At 39.6% G+C, this 15032-nt stretch overlaps 1 protein-coding gene across 4 annotated transcripts in view; it reads right to left on the reverse strand.

The window, feature by feature from the left end:
* The window catches only part of PRR5L (proline rich 5 like), an 84930-nt gene that overhangs the window by 47575 nt on the left and 22323 nt on the right, over positions 1–15032 (reverse strand). For all 4 annotated transcript variants that reach the window (XM_070760804.1, XM_070760794.1, XM_070760812.1 and 1 more), the window contains 2 exons: positions 7555–7823; positions 2038–2118 (listed from right to left, as the gene is read on the reverse strand). In XM_070760804.1, coding sequence (XP_070616905.1) covers positions 2038–2118; positions 7555–7673 — 200 coding nt within the window. In that variant the 5' untranslated portion in view covers positions 7674–7823. The remainder of the gene's footprint in view (positions 1–2037; positions 2119–7554; positions 7824–15032) is intronic.

Here is a 15032-nt window from a genome sequence, read left to right on the forward strand (position 1 = left end):
AACTCACTGTATGATCAGTGTCTATTTTCATCATTATCCAAACTTCTGTGACTCACAAAGATATTCCCAATGGAACATTGAAATCTGCAATATTCTATACCTACAGCACAGTGATCTCTCTGACACACATGCTATTTCATCTCCTCTCTTTCATAAACACAAATTCAGTACCTAAATATGACTCCATTCAGATTTCGAAGAGCAAACCTACTGCATCCCACTTCTAAAAACACCAACCATCAAAGCAGAGGCATCAGTAATACCTTACTTTTTAAAAAAAGAAAAAAGAAAAGAAAAAGCAGGGCTATAGAAACATAAACATGTCTGAGAAGGACACCCTCCAGTTCAAGGCTAGTTCTTTTCTAGGATGCAACTTCTTAGAGCATCCCCTTAAAAAGCAGCAGCATTTACACAGCACCTCGCTCAACTCAACCAACACAGAGAAAGTCAAACAGAACCTTTTAAATCTTTTCCCCAGAAAATGCAAATCTGCTCATTTCCACATACATTATTGCAGAATAACAGTGCCACATACATTATTGCAGAATAACAGTGATCTGGAAATCCCCTCAAACTCTTTGCAAAAATTCAAGAGAAAACAATCCCAGCCCTGCTTATATGCAAATGGCTCCATTACATAGCATCATTGCTCTGTTCGCTAAAAATACAAAGCATGTGTAACTACCACATCAACAACATCCCAGCCAGTTACCATTATTACAGGTGATAAGTTTCCCATCCTGAAGTTCCTTTAATATTATGATGGCAGAAGGAAGCTGAAAAGATATCCTTTGTGATAGCCACTTGTTTATTTTTTAAAGTTTTTATTTACAAGTATGCAATAAATACATAAAAAAACATTAATGACAATTGACAATTAAGACCTAGCACATTACATCGTGTGTTTATACGATAGGCCAAAATATAAAAACACAACAATCAATAAACATATACACTTACAAAGAAAGAAAAGAAAGAAGGTAAGAAAGAAAAAAGGAGAAGAAGAAAAGAAAGGAAGGAAGAAAAAGGTGGGCGAGTGTGCGGTGGAGCTGTGTTAAGAATATGAACTAGTTTTAAATTCAGCAGCTCATTTCCTTACATCAAAATTGGTAGTATGAATAGGTAAAAGCAAACGTTGAATAATCACAGTATAGAGATTTTGAAAATAAATATTAAAAATATCCATATTTAAATATCTAATATCTCTTGCAGCTATTTGAAAAAAAGAAAAGTTTTATACCAGATTTGTATCTGTTTCAAATATATACAGTTTATTTCATTTAGCCACTTCTTAACTATAATTGTGGAATATATAGTAGAGGGGTACCCAGCCAGGGACTGAGGACAGCAAGCCTGACAGCTCCTCGGACCTGGGCAAGAATCACTCCCTCTGTGGAAAGCACATCTGAAGCTAGTGCCTACCACACCCAGTCTGGTCCTAGAGAGGCACAGGAAGCAGGAGAAGTTCCAGCAACCGTGTAGCTCTTGCCCAGCATGCCCTCCTCACCCTGTGGGGCCGTGATGCTGAGAATACTGAGATGTAAATAATTTGCTGGAAGAGGAGCCAGACCAAATGCTGATTTCAACCATTCATTACTGCCATTGCTACTACAAGAAACCACCTGGTAAGAAGAGAAAGAAGGGCCTAAATTCATTCTCCTGCTACCCGTGGAAAATCATTGATATATTATTATTATTTTCTGTTGTGAATTTCTGCACTGCTCTAACATGATTTATTGATTGATTGATTGATTGATTGATTGATTGATTGTCAGAGTTGAAAGGGACCATGAAGGCCATCGAGTTCAACCCCCTGCCTAAGCAGGAACCCTATAGTACACCAGTCAAGTGGCAGTTCAATCGTCTCTTAAAAACATCATTAAAAAGAGTCCCTAGTTCAGTCCCCTTTCCTGTGCCAATAAAAGAAGCATATCAGGAATCCAAGGCATAAGCTACTGCCACAGCACAAAGCTCTCAGCGTTACTTTTGCCCCAATCTGGGAAGGTTGCTGAATCCAGTTCAGTTAAATCCACATACCTGACATTTTCATTGAGGATGTAGAGTTCATTGTTTTGCAAGCCTCCCCCTTTGAAGACATTGATCACTGCTGTTTGAACACTGCCAAACAGAAGGAGAAGGTTAGGGCAGTCATAAATAATGAATGTCATCACCTGATTTACACAAAGCAATGAAACTGCAGTCAAGAACAGTGTAAATATATTGCAGAGTAGAATTGGAGATTAATTGCCCTTAAATGACTTCTACATTCCTCCACAACCCCCATGGAATCATTAGGCTCCTTTGCCCACGGCTGTGCAGAGAAATATAATTATTCAGATATCAAGAGACTAATACAGGCAGGTGGTAGTCAAAATTAAGTGCACTGCTGTTTCTTTCTGCTCTTATGCAGCTCTAATTTAGAGCACTACCATGACTATTGCACCATCTTCTTTGGAAACAAAAATCAATTCTGGAAATTTTGGCCGCTGTGTATTCTGACTACTCCAGGCACACAAAAAGGCCAGTGATTAAACAGAGTTTGCTTCACTGTATACCACAAAAGAATACTTTCTTATAAAAGAAAGAAGAGACAGTGTGTTGTGTATGTTTCACAAGATGCAAAAACTTATCTCTGTAGGACTCCATGGACAAATCATTGTGGAACAATCTCTGAATTAACCCAAGGTTTCCCTTCCATAAAACATGGGGGGGGGGGGGGAGGTTTACTAAGTTCAAGAAAATAAGGACATTTTTGCTAATTCCTTCACTAATCAAGTTATCTATAAATATATTTGTATAAACTATCCACTTTCAAGCCAATCACTGTTCTGAGCTAGCAGCATGTGGAATTGAGGGGGAGGTGAAAGCAGAATCAATCATTGCTGTCTGCAACAATTTGTAAATGCTCTCTGCACCATTAACTGCAGGCATTTAAATAGGGTTGTGCTTCTAGTTACCGATCTCATGATAATTCACATAGAAGTAGTCCTCAACTTAAGTAGTAGCTTAATAACTGCATTTACAATGCTTGGTAAATGGTCATGCTGTCCCTCCTTCCCTGCAATCACGATTGCATTTCAGGCTTTTGGCAAGACATTCGCATTTACAACATGTCAACTGTCTTGTCATTATGTGACTACACATATACACAGATACAGGACCAATGGGGAACTGGTTCAACCTGCAAAGACTCCATGCTGTCACCAAGATAAAGGATACTGTGCTACGTGACCTCATCTTTGCTGATGACTGTGCCCTAAATGCTGGATCAGAGCAGGAAATGCAAGCCAGTGTGGATAATTTTGCAGCAGCATGCAAAAACTTTGGTCTCCTTATCAGCATAAAGAAGACCAAAGTGATGCATCAGCCAGCTCCGAAAGCCAAATACCAAGAGCCCACCATCACAGTGAAGGGAACGGCCCTATTTACATACCTTTGCAGCACCCTCTCCTGTGCAGTGACAATTGACATTGATGTCAACTGCAGAATTGCCATGGCAAGCTCTGCATTTGGCAGACTAACAACTAATGTGTGGGATCGACATGGAATAAAACTTGCTACAAAGCTCAAAGTCTACCGAGCAGTAATGCTAACTACCTTGTTATATGCCAGTGAGACTTGGACTGTATACAGGAGACGTGCTAGGCAATTGAACCACTTCCACATGACCTGCCTCCGTAGAATCCTGAGGATCTGAGGGCAGGACAAGGTGCCAGACACTAAGAGCAAGCCTGCCATTAATTCCCACCCTGCTGATGAAAGCCCAGACATGCTGGGCAGGCCATGTTGCTAGGATGCTAAACCATTGCATCCCTAAATAGCTCCTCTATGGTGAGCTGCCTAAAGGAAAGAGATTGCATGGGGGACAAAGGAAGTGATACAAAGACATGTTGAAAGCCTCCTTCAAGTCCCTCAATATCGACACCACCTCCTGGGAAGCCCTGGCACAAGACCAACCAACATGGTGCATGCTGAGCCACCAAAGCTGCCAGACATCTGAGGCCAGAAGAACATTCATAACAGAAGAAAAGCGAGAACTCCACAAAGCCAGAGCTGCAAATGCTTTGACAATGATGCCCACATATTCCTGTGACAGAATATTTCGTACCTGTATAGGCCTTACCAGCCACCTGTGGACACATCACGTACAGCCCACAAACCATTAGATGTCAAGGTCCTCTTCAAATACGATGGATAACCATTAAGACATTCACATTTACAAGCATGTCAATTGTCTTGTCATTATTGCAATTTACAATTTTCTCTGTTGTCTTCCCAGAAAATCAATAAGTCAATGGGAAAGCCAGCAGGGAAGGACATGTGTGTGTGTTGGGGGAGAAGGGAGATAAAGGATTTTAGGTTCATTTCCCCAGTGCGCCAAGGAATTTCCCCTTCTCTCCATACAATGAGGGAAAATCCATGCATGTACGGGAGGAACAAATCTGATATCTGTTTAAAAAGCCAGCAAATGTCCTTGTCCTCACGATCCTTTGGAAGGCCCTTTCTCCAACTAAGGGACTTTGGAAAAGGAGCCTTCAGAACCATCTCAAGAATGGGGTCTGCTTGTAGGATGGAGCAAGTGGCCTTAGTAATCAGCAGCTGCAGAATGCAAAAGTAAATGGACCTGGACAAGAGGGCCTGGGTTTCCCAGTGTAGTGGAAGGCCCATATCCTCTCCCCCAGCATTCTACTTAACAACCTGCAAAGATGCTTAACAATCACAACTGGAAGAACTGGGATTGCATAATTGAGTGAAATGACATCTTGCTTAATGACCATTTCATTAAATAATTAAGTTTCTGGGACCAATTGTGGCCATAAGTGGAGGACTATTCATATAGCATAGAATCAGAGTTTGATACTATGAGAAAGGCCCTTGAGGGAGCTCACTTTTTTCTCTCTAACCCACTACACTGATAACATACAATTGGTGAGATATCCATAGAATTGCGCGAAAGTTTTTGAATTCAAACACACAGAGAGATCCAGTAATGCTGGAAGAAGAGTATTATAAGGCATAAAATGGTTCTGAAATATTTTGGTACAAGAGGAAAAATTTTTTATTGAGTGCACACATCAACCCTGTGGACAATTCTTTATAGTTAATGAATATTATAAAATAAATTATTAAGTCTGTCATCTGCACCTCTATAACTGTCTGGTTCAGTTCTGCAACCCAACAAGACAGACACAGACTTCAGAGGATAATCAGAACTGCAGAAAAAAACAATTACTGCCAACCAGCCTTCCATTGAGGATCTGTATACTGCACAAGCCAAAAAGAAGGCTGTGAAAATATTTACTGAACTCTCACATCCTGGACATAAATTGTTTCAATTCCTACTCTAAAAATGACGGTATAGAGCAGGGGTCTCCAACCGCCGGTCCGCGGACCGGGACCGGGCCGTTGGGGGTTTTCAGCCGGTCCGCGGCGCCAGGGCCCCCTCGGCATTTCCGCGCTGCCCACCGCCCGCCCGATTTGCCCCCTCTGCTCCTCTGCCACCTCCTGCCTTTCACCGCAGCTCCTCCCGCACCCGGAACGCACGCCCTGCCCGCCTCACATTTGCCGAGAGGACTTTCGCCCCGGGCTCTCAGCAAGGGGGCTGCATGAGAGGCGGGGCCGGCGGAAGGTGATATTCAATGTCGGGGGCGCACGGGCGGTTTTGCGCGCGCTCCCTATCTCCCTGCTAGCCCACTCGGAATACTGTATTCAAAATAAGAAAACCCTTCGCCGGCAAAGGCTTTTCTTATTTTGAATACGTATTCCGAGTGGGCTAGCAGGGAGATAGGGAGCGCGCGCAAAACCGCCCGTGCGCCCCCGACATTGAATATCACCTTCCGCCGGCCCCGCCTCTCATGCAAACCCCCTTGCTGAGAGCCCGGGGCGAAAGTCCTCTCGGCAAATGTGAGGCGGGCAGGGCGTGCGCGCGTCACCGCTGAGAAGAACGGAGAGAGAACGAGAGTGAGTGAAAGCAACAGACAGCAAGATAGAGAGAAAGTGAGAAAGAGAGAGTGAGAGAAAGGGGGGGAGAGAAAGAGATAGCAAGAGAGAGAGAACAAGAGAGAGAAAGAGTGTGAGAAACAAAACAAGAGAGAAAGAGTGAGAGAGAGAGAAAGCAAAAGAGACAGAAAGAAAACAAGAGAGAGAAAGTGAGAAGAAGAGAGAGAAAGAGGGGGAGAGAGAGAGAAAGAGAGAGGGGGGAGAGAGAGAAAGAGAGGGAGAAAGAGAGGGAAAGGGGGGAGAGATAGCAAGAGAGGGAGAGAGAAAGAGAGAGGGAAAGGGGGAGAGAGGGGGGAGAGAAAGAGGAGATAAAGGAAGAGGAGAGAAAGGAAGAGAAAGAAAGAAAGAGGGATAGAAAGAGAGAGTGAGAGATGCTCAGTGAGCCTTTCTTTGAAGTTGCCTTTCTTTCTTTCTTTCTTTCTCTTTCTTTCTTTCTTGCTCTTTTTCTTTCTCTCTTTTACCTTTCCTTCCTCTATTTCTTTTCTTTCTCCTTCCTACCTTCTTCCCTCCCTCCCTCCAGTCCTTCCTCTCTTACTCTCCCCTTTCATAAGTTTCCTTGCTTCCTTCCTCTGTTCCTGTCCCTTCCCTCTTTCCTTCTTTCTTCCTTCCTTCCTTCCTTTCCTCCCTTCCTTTCCTCCCTCCATTTCTTGCTTTCCTTTTCCTTCCTCCCTTCTTTCCTCCCTCATTCCCTTCTTTCACTCCTTCCTCTCTTACTCTCCCCTTTCACACCTTTCTTTGCTTCTTTGCACCCTTCTTCTGTTCCTGTACCTTCCCTCTTTCCTTCCTTCCTTCCCACCCTCCGTCCATTCATTCACCCATTCCTCTCTTGATCGCCCCTTTTACGGCGCCGCTGACAGCTAGCTCCCACCCCCCCACCGGGCCATGGAAAACTGGTCTAGCTGAAAGCCGGTCCCTGGTGCAAAAAAGGTTGGGGACCTCTGGTATAGAGCACTCCACACAAAGACAACTAGACACAAGAACAGTTTTTTCCCAAACGCCATCACTCTGCTAAACAAATAATTCCCTCAATGCTGTCAAACTATTCTCTAAGTCTGCATTACTATTAGTCTTCTCATTGTTCCTATCACCCATCTTGTATTGGACAAATGAATAAATAAAATAAAAATAAAAAATAAAATCTCCTCCCACAAATGACTGTATGACTGTAACTTGTTGCTTGTATCCTTACTATCTATATTAATATTGTTTCATGATTGCTTATTTGTGCCGTATGACAATCATTAAGTGCTGTACCTCATAATTCTTCACAAATGTATCTTGTCTTTTATGTACAATGTGAGCATATGCACCAAAGAAAAATTCCTTGTGTGTCCAATCACACTTGGACAATAAAGAATTCTATTCTATTGTATTCTATTCTATTCTTTCCCAATATAGGCTGTGGCTACAATGTACAACTACATCATCCCAGAAAGATACCTCTCTGTTTTAAGGAATTACCATGTGAGAACCCTTGCCTACTATGAGGCAACTTTTTAGACTATAAATCCAAGTCTCAAGACTTCAGATATACTGTCATAGGATGTTTCTCACCTGTTCCAGGCAGAGTTTGATCTGAACTGCAGAGATTGCCGAGCTGCCAGGAATCGTGGCAAATCGCTCAGCACCGGGGAGCTCATGAAACGTGGCCGGGGCTTTCGGAATGAGCCCATCTTCTGAAATTGGAAATCAAAAGCTCAAGCTATGATGGAATCCACGTCATCAGTCTAGACGGGAGGGAGCGAGGGAACAGATTTGCATGAGGATATTGAGGTTAACAGGCAGGGAAGATACTTCTGTTTCCTCGGGAATCAAAATTCAACCTGTCAAAAGTGGAAACAGAGAAAAACTGAGCATGTTATATAAACTATAGCATATGACAGAAGGATCATAATGCAAACTCACTTGGCTTCTGTTGCATCAGAAGCCAAGTGAGCTTCTAATGAACAGAAGCCAATTTCCTCTTCCCATGACTACTACACTGAGATGGTTTAACTCATTATAATAAAAAAAAATACATTTAATTTTAAGTTCATCCTTAAGAGATGTTCTGTTTTCTAAAATGTTAATATGCCAGCATTTAGAATGCTTTGGAAAATACAGAAAGAAGTCTGGCTTAGAAACCCGTGTTTATAATAATTGTCTAGAAAGCAGGACACATAAAAAAGAAAAGAGTAAGGAAGAGGGAAGCTCTACCTACATACCTATCTACCTACCGTCCATCCATCTATCCATGCAGTGGTGGGTTACTAGCCAGAATGCCACCGCAGCTCGTAAGTGCTTGAGGGGCTAGCGCGATTTTGCTTCTGCACCTGTGGAAGTAGCAAAATCATGCACAGAGACACAGGTGCACTTCAGCGAGGGTTTTTTTGCTTCTGTGCATGCCGAAATATGGGTGCACCTCTGGCTCCGTGCGCGATTTTGCTACCTCCACAATTGCAGAAGCAAAATTTTGCTGGTTGCGCAAGTAGTCACGAGCCATGGAAGCGAGCCCAATTTAATGTTCTAGCTAGTAGCCCACTGCTCCATCCATCCATCCATCCGTTATGCCATTTAATTTGTTCAGAAGGTTTTATCCAGATTGAATGTAACTACTCAAGGATTTTTTTACATTGCAACATGCCTAACTCAAGTACAGCAGGCATACTGTCCCACCTACATACTGTCACCACCACCAGGGCTGTTAGGAAGGATCCCACATTATTGAAAAAAGCACTGAGAAAAGCAGGCCCAGGCCTTTCGTTAAGACCCCTCTGGATCTAATGGAGAATTGCGGAAAATTGTCAAAGGCTCGGAGTTTTTCCCTTTCCACTGTAAAGCAATGCTGCAATCCATTCCTTATGAAATCACTACATACCAATGAGCAAGGCTGAGATTGGTAATACTATACCAAGCTTTTGGATCATTACCAGTGGAAATTTCCTTTACAGTTTAGACAATGCCACTCCCACTTGTTAGGACTGTCACCATGCCAAAGGGGATTTGGGTCACCCAAGCTGGTTTTGTTTTGAGTCTAAATGTAGTTCTTGGGTCAAAGTTAGACAATAGGAATTTTAGATCTGTATATATTTTTTAATCATCAGTGGTTGTAGGGTCTTAGAAGGCAGCTCCAAAATTGCCTGTGTGGTCCTATAAAACAACATAGTATAGTAAAGATCACGGCCTGAAATTTCTGATTCATGTCTTACTTAAGCTTATAAGCAGCTTGTTTCGACCACAGTTTCTATCCAATAACCTCACTTTGCAATATATGGATAATACTGCAGATTACTTCAAAGTCATGATAATCAAGCATAATAATAATGAGTACAATTGGAAGGTATTACATTTCTATAGAACCTTACATTTTTATAGAATCTTCATCTTGACAAACATGCAATTTATATTCCAGAATCAGGTTGAGAGGAATTGCAAATGAAAGAGACTGATGATCAACCTGAAATCCATTTCTTCTTCTAAATATGACTAAACGTGGGTCTAATCCAAAGAAGTGCAATGCTTGTTTATTCAAACCAGAAGCCTTAAGATTAATATAAAGCATAGCATATGATATAAAACTTAAAATATAAAATACAAGATTAAAATACAGTATGTGCAAGTTAAACAGATCTCGCCCAGAAACTAGGAACATTAATTACATTATGTTCTGTTGCCCTGAAGTCCTGATCAAGATATAAAGAGAAGATGTACATATGTGTTGTTGTCTGCATGTCACCACAATCATAAAGGGAAAAAGCTAACAGAGTCCCACTTGTTTAGAGTATTTCTGAATTTGTTGTATCTGTTCAATGATTTCTGTAGTTTCTAGCTTTCTTCAGTCTTTACAAAAGAGTGTAAATCAAAATATTGGTGTAATAATCAGGTTACATTTCTATTTTATTTATTTTATTTAGATATTTTATATAGTTGCCTATTCACTCACAGTGGCCGTAGGTGGCTTACAGATAATTTTTAAAAGGTAGAAAAATTAATAATAAAAAGTAAAAATAACATAACAACAAAATAAAAACACACATCCCTCAACAACACACACACAAATCAACTGAATGAGCTCCATCCCATCTGGCTTCCACTGGTAAAATCACATCTTCAGACCCTTCTGGAAAAATGTTGGAGTGGGGGATAATCTAATTTCTAGAAAAGGGGTCTCCAACCTTGGCGACTTTAAGACTTGTGGACTTAATAATAATAATAAATTATGTAAATATAATGGAATGACAAAACAGGATGGTCACAAAGTGTCCAATGTTTCTAATGTTTGTTTAATGTTTGTGTAAATAAAAGAAACTTTTAAAAAAAGACTTGTGGACTTCAACTTCCCGAGTTCGTTAGGCTGAGGAATTCTGGGAGTTGAAGTCCACAAGTCTTAAAGTCGCCATGGTTGGAGACCACTGTTCTAGAGCGATGATATTCCAGGAGGAGGGAGCCACTATGGAGAAGGCTCTTGTTCTGGGTCCAACAGATTTACCTACGTAAGGTATGGTATCTGCAACATTCCTTGCCTTCCTGCTCTGGTGGAGTCAAGTGGATGTGACCGGCAAGAGATGGTCCCTCAAACCTAAGGGGGTTATGCTAGATAAATTCCTTTTTCAAAACTATATTAGATAATTTTTTCTTCTCTAGAAAAACAGCAAAAGATTCTTAAATCAAAAAGGCTAATCCTTTGTCTTTAATCTGCTTAAATTCTCTTCAATAAATTCTACTTTCATTGGATAGAAAATGTCCTTTCCTTAGATAGTCAACTGCATCCTGATAGAAGCACATACGGTAACTGTATAGCATGTTTAGTACTATAAAAGTAAATAATTGACAAAGTAAAAATTACAAGTGTTCCTATAGACTTGTTAAATTACAACTGAAATTTGAAATGAACTCAGTGATATCTATCTTAAAGGCAAACTAGGCATCAGTCTTGTGTTAATTCAGCTCTCGGATCTATTTTATGTCCTCCCCAGATCCCTTTCACACATGGTTTTCCACAATTTAGGAAAATTAATTCATAATCCATTAGCAATAACTTACAGCTTTTTTTAATTTTAAAAATAAAATTCCTACATTCTCTCTCCATCAAAAATAGAAAAAAAAAATTAAAAAACAAACAATTCTGGTTACATCTATACAAGCAACACAAGGTTGCTCATCTATGAATCTCACCATTGTATAAAAATATTAAATTCCACCCCAGCTTCCTTTAAAAACAGCAATATAGAACTTGAGTGGTCATTGGCACAGCGGTACACAATTAGGTCTTGGTTCTTAAAGCACAATTGCAATCAAATTCTCCCTCAGCACATCAGTTCAGGAAAAATCTCCCCTGATGCTAGGTTTTCTTTTTCCCTATGACTAAGCACTGCAGAAAGAAAAAAATTAAGGTTATTTATATGTCATGAAATATTTTACTATATGCAAAAACAAAGTATAAAGATCCTTCAATGCAGTCTTTCCAAACTTATTTGTATCAGTTGTATCAATTCCCACAATTTTTACTTACAGATAATGGTATAAAACAGTGGTGGTAAATCTGTGCTATGCAGAGCCCTCTCTGTGGGCATGCATGCCAGCACCCAGCTCAGCTCCACTCTGCATGCATGCATGCCTCCTGCTGGCCAACTGATTTTTGGGTATCTGCCTCACATGCACGAAGGGTGGGGAGCATCCCTAGGCTCTGGAGACTTCCCTTGAGCCTCTTGGAGGGTGAGAATAGCCTGCCCTCGGCTCCAGGGACCCTCCAGAGGCCGAAAACAGGCCTGTTTCCAGACTTCCAGAACTTCTAGGAGACCCATTTTTCACCCTCCCCCTGGCTCCAGAAGCCCTCCAGAGTGGGCTAGGGGAGCACAGAGGTTCACATATGCTACAAGTCTCCGGAGAGGGGCGGCATACCAATCTAATTAATGAATTAATGAATTAATGAATTAATGAATTAATGAATTAATGAATTAATGAATTAATGAATTAATGAATTAATGAATTAATGAATTAATGAATGTGCGGGGGGTCATATGTGCATGCATGGGGTACCCTCCCTTCTGACTTGTAGCATTTGAGTGTGGTGTGATTGTGTAGCATTCATTTTTTTTTAATAATAATGGGTTTTAACTTCTTGTTCTTAATATTAGATTTGTATTGTATTGTATTGTTATTGCTGTTGTGAGTCGCCCCGAGTTCTGAGATGGGCGGCATACAAATCTAATAAATTATTATAATAAATTATTATTATTATTATTATTATTATTATTATTATTATTACCATCATCATCATCATCTGGGGGGCTCATGTGTACCTGGCATTATGGGTGCTGACACACACACGTGCATGCCATCATACATGTGCATTCGATATGTGACGAGAAAAAGGTTAGACATAATAGATATAAAACAAAGACAAAGAAGAAGAGAAAGAGATGAAGGTGGATTTAGAGTTGGATGGAAAATCACCACCATTGTGTAGGTTTTCTTCCTATACATACATCACATTCATACTCCCTCCCTCTCAGGCTTTGATTGCCTGTTCCCTTTTCCTAGAGAAATGTGAGTGAAGACCCAGGGAAGCACTATTTATTTTAGCTTGTTGACACAGCAACTGCCCAAGTAAGGCTTTCATAGAAAGTCTGGAAAACCAAGTTCAACCTTCAGGTCACAGGTTCCCCATCTCTAGAACAAATCGTTGTGTATTGATGTTCAAAACAAGGAAATTCCAAATCACTCACAAATCTGTGTTATCCTGAAATGCAAAGGAAATAGGACCAGAAAGTTCAAGTAAGTTCAGAAGAACTGGATGGATGATGAAATTCTTATTTCTCACCCGGAATGCTAGAATTATAAACCACATGGTTTCCTGGGTGGAAGGCTTTGATTTGGGGTGGATAGCCTGTTAGTGGTTTTGATGTTTTTCATTAATACAGATCCTTTTACAGGAAGGCTTATCTTTTTTCACTGACATGCCTATAGCACTAATCAAGACCACATTATGATTTTGTTCTTAGGCACTTTGCTATTGTAGATCTTCCTTCAGTGGAAACAATAATATTAAAAATATTTTGCATGCTATTCAATACCTCTTTATTTTTTTTACAGAGAAATAGTAAATAATATATACGTTTTTGTAATAACAATTTAACCCACAAGAAGTGATTATGTTTGTCCCAAATCATCAAAGTTACTAAATTTTAGCTTTCACAATGTGCCTATAGGTTACAAAGAAAATAATTGGTTTGATCTAAGTGTTTGTGTTTTTGTTGGCAGGTTTTTTTTAATTAAAAGGCATGGGAATAAATTATTAAAAGGCATGAAAATAACTTCTTTTTCATTTATTTCTGATTTTAAAAGTGAGTAAACATTTTCATGCGCCTTAGGCCTATTATGCCTAATGAATAATTCAGTCATGGCGCTATATTTTATATTAAAAAAAGCTTCAGAAGCAAAACGTATAATTTATATCTGATCATAGTAAATCAGAAAATAAACTATCAAACGACATACTTTTCACTGCTATTTTTTGGATAGCTCATCTCCTTACATTTGGAACAGGTATAAACCAGCCACTGAAAATGGACATTTTTACTTAAACCAAGCAGCTGGTTTTATTGCAAGCTTTTGAATAATTTGTTCAAATCTAGAAATTACATTTTCTTCTCCTTAAAGAACATCTACTTTACTCTGTCATTACAACAATAAAACAGCAATTAGTTTATTCAGTAAATAATGTTAAATCAGATTGATCATAAAAGTAATTTACAAAGATAAAATAAAACATATTTTTTTTACAGCTAACCATATGTATGTAGAACATGCTGCCTAACAGTGCAGTTATCTCTAAGGTAAGAAACCCAAAGGGGTAGAATTATAAAATGAAAACTGAATTGAAGATTAGAGGCAGAACTAAATCAAATTTCACAGAGCTTTACAACATTTGCTGCAGAGACAAGGAACTTCCCAAGGCTAGACCAGATGCTGAGAAAGGAAAAAAATCTTTTTCCCCCTGACATATTGTTTCCTATCTAATCCTCATAAGAAATTCTCCTTCTCTTAACAAATTGCCAAGACTTTATCACCTATATTTCAAATTTAGAAATATACTGTATATTAGTGTCACTGTGCTAGTTAATCTTACATGCAATCTAGATTAAGATGTAATCTTGTTAAGCTCAGATGTAATCTACATTAAACTAGATCATAATAATGATCTACAATTTTACAATTTTCAATTACAATTTTAAAAAAGCCAACTATTGTCCCTGTTAGATCTGATCACTAGCTAGTATCCCAGCTGAGAGTCAGCAGTTACAACCTATATTATCAACAGAGATCTAGAGATAAAGGGTTCATAGCAACCATTCATAGCAACCAAAGAAATATTAGTTTCCCTCACACAGCAACTTTGTTTTCCAATATCATCCCAAAATACACCAATGAAATACACTTGCAATATTGCAATATAATTTGGTATGATTAAATCGGGGAAGTAAGTCATATTGGTTATCACCTTTAAAGCCCTAAATGGCTCAGGGCCAGTCTATTTACGGGACCACTTCCTCCCTCAAACCTCATTGCGGCCAGTAAGAGCCCACAGAGTCAGCCTTCTCCAGGTCCTGTCTGCCAAACAGAGTCAGTTGGCGGGACCTCGGGGAAGAGCCTTCTCTGTGGTGGCTCCAACCCTATGGATTAACTGCCCTCAGAGATTTGCACTATCTCCTACCGATCTTCCAGAAAGCCGTTAAGACCTGGCTTTTCCAGCAGGCCTGGAATTAGATTGACTGCTGTGTATGGTTCTTTTAAAGTTATTATTTATTGTTATTACTGATTTTATTATGTATTTGTGACTGTATTTTAATATTATTTTATTTATCGCATTTGTTAGCCACTCTGAGTCCACTTTGGAATGAGCGGCATATAAATACAATAAATAAATGAATTAATTAATGAATTAATGAATAAATAATCAATTTAAAAATTCTTGGCCATACTTAATGGAAAGCAGACATGTTTCAAATGTTGCTCAAATATATAAACTTTTAGCATATTTATTCAAGCCA

Source organism: Erythrolamprus reginae, chromosome 1 (genome assembly GCF_031021105.1).
Source record: "Erythrolamprus reginae isolate rEryReg1 chromosome 1, rEryReg1.hap1, whole genome shotgun sequence".
NCBI lineage: Eukaryota > Metazoa > Chordata > Lepidosauria > Squamata > Dipsadidae > Erythrolamprus > Erythrolamprus reginae.